The following is a 6,225-nucleotide window of genomic DNA, read 5'->3' as shown; positions in this document are numbered from 1 at the left end:
TGAATCCGGTCGTTGGACCGCCGGATCCGGACGCCGAAGCGAGGAGACTGCCCCAAACAGCCGCTGAAGACGCCGGCGCCACCACCTGCCCCAGCGACCACGCCGTGCCCCAGGACGCCGCATGCGAGCTCGTCCCCCACCATCGCAGCTTCCACCGCGAAGAAAAGCCTCGCCGCCGCCCTCCCGGCAAGCTGCACGGCCATGCTGGTGGCCTGCTCTGACGACGGTGCGGCTGGAGAGAGGGAGGGAAGGAAGAGAGGCGGCTAGGGTTTGGGTCGCCTCCCGTGTCGCCTGCATGGGGGCGACGCGGGGGCCTGTCAAACAAAGATTATGAAAACGCGCTTGCGAATCTTTTTGATACGCACACGGCAAGGGTTTTCAGGATGATGGTATATCAACTTGACGTAGCTGGAGATTGTCATGAACCAACAAGTATTAGTATTACTCAACGATTGGACACAGCACACAATGGGTTCTGGAAGCTTCTACATACAAGGAAATGGATACACATGAAGTATATAGAACAAGGAAAAGGAGAAAGGGATAGATCGAGCGTATGCTCGCCTCGAGCTCTTGCTGCCGCCGCTGAGTTTAGATTCCCTGGTCATCCGACACCCTCCGCGTTGATTCTCACTTTCCTTCTGTACAACAAGTTGCTATTAGTTCTATGGGCCAACCGGCCAAATCAAGCCCAGTGCATACTCCATCACGTGTTGAACGGCCCAGAGGACAACCCATGAGCAGGTCCATGACAGTGATATTGAAAGTTAACAAAAACTACATTTATGGAAGAAAAATTCTGCCACCGTGCCACAAGCATAGCATTTGGGGTCAATTAACAAGACAGTTTAAGTGGTCGGTCGATAGATTCGCGGTCGGTTACTTGGTTTCTCCATATGCAGGTTAACTGAATAATCTCACTCTAGCTAGGATAGATCTTGTAATAAATTTTTTTTTGAGGATAATCGGAGGGGAGAAGCACTCCCCACCTACTTGATTGCATTGGAGCAACAAAAGCTTGTTGCTCAGTTATATATGACAGAGTACATTGGAGGAGGGGTAGGACAGTTTTTTTGTAGGACTTAATTCATAAGGAAAACACATTACACCAGTGGGCAGCTACACCCCGATCCGCAATAGGCAAGCAAAACATCCATAGGTTTCACGGCGTCTTTGCATGCTCCCCGGAGACGATTGTACGAGGGCGCCATATTGTTGAAGACCACATCGTTCCTGTGTTTCCATAACATCCAGCATATCAGGTGAATGAAACTTGCTGAGTGAGCGGTGGGGAATCCGGTCGGCCGAGTGATGTTCCAGAGCGAGGTCACCTGGACGCGCGTTTTCAGTCTCAAAGCCCATCCGGTTCCACTGATTTTTGGAGAAGCGGCACCTGAGGATTAAATGGTCTTCCGTCTCAGAATCTAATCCACAGATAATGGGGCATGTATCACCATCAAGGATATGTAGCAGGAGCAACTATATGTAGCTAAAGATGAGCTGATCCTAGACTAGCTAGTTGTCGACGAGAGGAGAAGAATATAACGAGAAAAACGTGGAGGGACCATTAACAATTCACTATAATTGTCAAGTTTCTGTCGGTGTCTGCTGCGCGTACTGAAGCTGCTGACTGCCTGACTAGCTATTTGGTTGCCGGGGAGGAGAAACCATGGATGCATGTTTCTGTAGCGTTGCTATCTTTTTCTTTTCTTGTTTTCTACTGGCTCCAGGGGCCACCTCGTGTGCCTCGTGCGTATATAATGGATGCATTATTGGTGAGCAGCTACGATTTCTTGGCACCATCAACAACATTATCTTTTTCTTTTCTGTTTAATTATATCTGCCTAGCTTTAGACCAATAATCCTGATGAAGAACACACACACGTACACATCTGCCGCTGTTGGTTGCAGCAGCTCTATAAATACCTCACCGGTGGATACCCGCTTAACCAGTAGCTGAGTAGCAGAAGAAGCGCAATAACAAGCCACGCTTGCCCGTGAGTTAGGCTTTCTATACCTTACGCTTTTGGCCTTTTGCAATACTAATATAGTGGCTACCAGTAGTTTGCTAATTTCCTTTTAATTCACAGGGCAGAGCATCATTATATATATTATATTATCGTAATCAATTGATTTGCAGTTTCAATTCGCGACCGACAACCGATGAGCTCCACGGCGACGGCGGCACCGGAGTGCGGCGGCCCCAAGACGTCGTGGCCGGAGGTGGTCGGGCTCAGCGTGGAGGAAGCCAAGAAGGTGATCCTCAAGGACAAGCCCGATGCCGACATCATCGTGCTGCCCACCGGCTCGCCTGTGACCATGGATTACCGCCCCAACCGCGTCCGCATCTTCGTCGACACCGTCGCCCAGACGCCCCATGTCGGCTGATAAGCTCGCTGCTGCTGCTGCTGCATGCCCAGCTTCCTTCGCTCCTCGCTCCAGAACTTGAATAAAATATGACGAATAACGCGGACATGCCATGTATGCATGTCTGTGCATCTGCCGAATAATGGATGTATACGTGTTTCTCTTCCCTACTATATACATTATCACTAAATAGTGTCATCGTTCTTGCATACATAAATAAATGTATCAGAATGTCGTTCATCCTTGCACGAATGAATATATGAACGCTAAATCCAACCGTCGTCCGAGTGATTTCTGGGCGTCCAACACTCGATTTTTTGAGCCGTCCGATCCCTCTGTCATTTAATCTGCCGCATCTGTTTCTTTCTTGTTTTTCATCTCTGGCCTAGCAGTGAACGTACAACAGCAGTATGAGCCTTTCACGGGTACCGAGGCATGCAGCTACGCTTCTTCTAGGGACTCAGCGGACCCTCTTCCCATATGTTTCGTGTGCAGCAGAGCAAGTAGCTGGCTCTAGGCCGTAGGCATGGCAGCACAGCACAGCATGCGACTGCTGGCCCCGCGTTGCATAGCGCGTGTTTAGTTAGGTGAAAGTTGAAAATTTAGTTATCGTACTATTTTCGTTTTTATTTGATAAATAATATTTAATCATGGACTAATTAGGCTCAAAACGTTCGTCTCGCAATTTTTAACTAAACTGTGCAATTAGTTTTTTTCGTCTACATTTAATGCTCCATGCATGTATCGTAAAATTCGATGTGATGGCTACTGTAGCACTTTTTTGAAAATTTAGGGTGAAAACTAACCACGCGCATACAAATATAGCACTCGTTAGACTGTCTCCAACGGTGAGTACTCAAACCCAACCCCATTCAGGAGTCTGGGGCGCCAACAGTAAAAACCCATTTTCTCCCTTCTCCAACAACCACAGGCGACCCATTCTTCCTCTTCTCCGTCGGCGGCGTGGGCTTCGGAGCGGCGGCGGCGGCCGCACGCCTGCGACCAGGGCACTAGGAGCGGCGGCGGTGCCCGCACGCCTGCGGCCTGCAGGGCCGGGCAGGACCAGATCCACACAGGCGCCGGCGGCATCTCCGGCGAGCACAGGCTCCGTGCGGCTCCTCCGGCGAGCACGGGCTCCGGCGGCTCCTCCGGCGCGGGCCCGCTGCTCCTCTCCACGCCGGCCGCACCCACGCCCCACCTCGCTCCTCGCCTCGACCCGCTCCCCGTCTCGCCCGCCGGCCGCGGACTCGCCTGGAAGCACCGGCGGCTCGCCATAGCGGGCTCGCCTCGCCGAGCTGACCGCGCTGTCGACCAGGGAGGTGGAGGGGGAGGCCACCGCGCGTCAACCAGGGAGGAGGAGGGGTCGGCCGCTCCACGCTGCTCGCCTCGCCGCCGGCCGCTCCACGCTGCGGGGCCCACCGCTACGGGCACGCCAGAGGTTTGCGTCGTCGTTCAACGATGACGCTTTTTTGCGTTTCGGTGCAGCAGGGGCGCAAAATGCGTAGCCTCTTTAGGTCTTCTGTTGGAGAGGTTTTTGGTTACCTAAATACACTGTGCACGCTGCATTTTAGGTTTTGGTTGCTTTGTTGGAGATAGCCTTAGCCCCTATCATGTTCGTGTGTATACGTGCAGTTTTATTTCTATAGTATGAGCAGATTACGCTTTAATGAATCATATTTTACTACTTTTATTTTTCTATGTTTAATTAGTGTAAATTGATTATTCGTTAATGAGAATGGTCAGAAACCCAAACAGTTATCTGATCATTTTTAGCTTTTTTTTTGTTTTTTTTATGTTTGATTTGGTTCTCCTTTGAAATCTTTCAATTTGGCTTTTATAGAAATAATCTGGTTAATTTCCTGTATTTTTTATTTGTTGTTTGTATGTTTTTTTTTAATTTCTTCCAATTTGCACTTCATCGTAACTATCTGGTATTCTTTTTTGTTATTTTATAATTTAATTTTTGCATTTACTTGATATATTTTATTTGCAATCTTTAGATCTGGATCGAGTGGTTATAGAAATCGAGTGTTTGGATGGGATCCGACACTCAATTAGGCCCCATTTAGATCCAAAAATTTTTGGATTTTGGCTACTGTAGCACTTTCGTTTTTATTTGACAATTAGTGTCTAATTATAGACTAATTAGGTTCGAAAGGTTCGTCTCGCGATTTTTCACCCAACTGTGCAATTAGTTTTTTTTTCATCTACATTTAGTACTCCATGCATGTGCCGCAAGATTCGATGTGACGGGTACTATGCAAAAATTTTTGGCTTTTAGGTGGCATCTAAACGGGGCCTTATTGTTGTTCGTTGGAATCGCGTGTTTTAGGGAGACTTACACTCGGGTGACAGACGTCCTTCGAACACCGGAACGTCTAGTAGAAAGACCTATATGAAAGAGGGATCAGTTGTTTGTTTTGAATTTCTTTCATTAAAAGCAGCGGGAGATTTCCATCTAGAGTTCAAATGATACTGTAAAAATCATGCTCTAATCTTGATTCTGTCGACTCATTTTTATGTTTATTTTTCTCTATTTATTATAATTAGTCGATATTGATCAACCAAACTAAATAAAAGATTAAGTGACACGGACTACTGTCGCTAGTATATACTCTCGTTATCTATTATCCTTTTGTTTTTGTATATAAATCTTTTTCGTACTTTTGCTGGTGTTTGTGGAGTTACATATATGAGTCATGTCATCCACATTTTGACAGCAGCTCTCCATACTTTCTACACTTACATAGTCATAGATAGAATCAAGTGATACACTTATGTTCATACTAAAGGGTTTGTTTAGTATAGTTTAATTATAAACTGTTTATAGCAAATATAAGCTGAAACTAGAAGCCAAACGACACATCTTTTGTAGCTTTTTTTTTTTTGCCACGCTTCCCTCATCATAGGACCTATTTCTACTAAAAACATAGAAATTGGGTCATACTAGCTTACTATTTTGGTTGTGCTTTTTCTCCATTCGTGTAGCTTATCAAGAAAACGTTTATCAGCATAGTTATACCAAATTGGATCAAGTATCACGTGGTTACAACATTACATGACACTTGTGTTGTCTCAAAGTCAGCTAAACTTTTTCATAGTTTGGGTCATTGATGTAGGCTAATTATAATAGAGACTTCATATAAATCCAAAAAAATATCTATATAAGCTTTTTATATAAATCCAAAAAAATATGAGCACCCATATGATATAGGTGAGCATGTTCCACCATAAGGAACCAGTAGCGTGAAGTAATTACTTATTGTGTCAATTTTTTATTACTTCTTTTTTTGGTTTGAGAGCAATTGAATAGTCAAAACATATAGTTATTTAAGCCGGTCTCGGTGGAGAGATTCGTTTCGTTGTTTTCAAGACTGCCATGTCATATAGAATGAAATGAAACTTGGATGAAATTTTCACTATCAATGGAAAGTTTCATTCTATAGTTTTATATACATTTAATTCTATGACTCATAGAAAGTTGGTAACTGTGCCAAGATAGTTTCATCCCCGTAAAACCCAATTCTTCTCTCTCTTCATTAAAACGTTGCTATGTCATCAAAAGTGTATATGTGGCAAGCTATTAAATGCAAATGAAACTCTAACTATGACTGGCCTTATAACTAGTTCAACTTGCAAGTTTCAGCGCGTGTTTAGTTCGCGAAAAGTGCGAAATTTGGCTACTGTAGCACTTTCGTTTTTATTTGGCAATTAGTGTCCAATCATGGACTAATTAGGCTCAAAACGTTCGTCTCGCAATTTCCAACCAAACTGTGCAATTAGTTTTTATTTTCGTCTACATTTAATGCTCCATGCACGTACCGCAAGATTCGATGTGACGGGTACTGTAGCACTTTT

The 6,225-nt window shown here is 45.2% G+C and overlaps 1 protein-coding gene across 1 annotated transcript; it reads left to right on the top strand.

The window, feature by feature from the left end:
- Nucleotides 1-1,926: 1,926 nt before the first annotated feature.
- LOC136513857 (subtilisin-chymotrypsin inhibitor-2B-like) lies at nucleotides 1,927-2,643 on the top strand. Its single transcript, XM_066507834.1, has 2 exons — nucleotides 1,927-1,997; nucleotides 2,141-2,643. The coding sequence occupies exon 2, from the start codon at nucleotides 2,164-2,166 to the stop codon at nucleotides 2,386-2,388; it is 225 nt and encodes a 74-aa protein (XP_066363931.1). The 5' UTR covers nucleotides 1,927-1,997; nucleotides 2,141-2,163; the 3' UTR covers nucleotides 2,389-2,643.
- Nucleotides 2,644-6,225: the final 3,582 nt, after the last annotated feature.

The sequence above is a fragment of the Miscanthus floridulus genome, chromosome 16, assembly GCF_019320115.1.
Source record: "Miscanthus floridulus cultivar M001 chromosome 16, ASM1932011v1, whole genome shotgun sequence".
Taxonomy (NCBI): domain Eukaryota; kingdom Viridiplantae; phylum Streptophyta; class Magnoliopsida; order Poales; family Poaceae; genus Miscanthus; species Miscanthus floridulus.
This window is presented reverse-complemented; position numbering and strand designations above follow the sequence as displayed.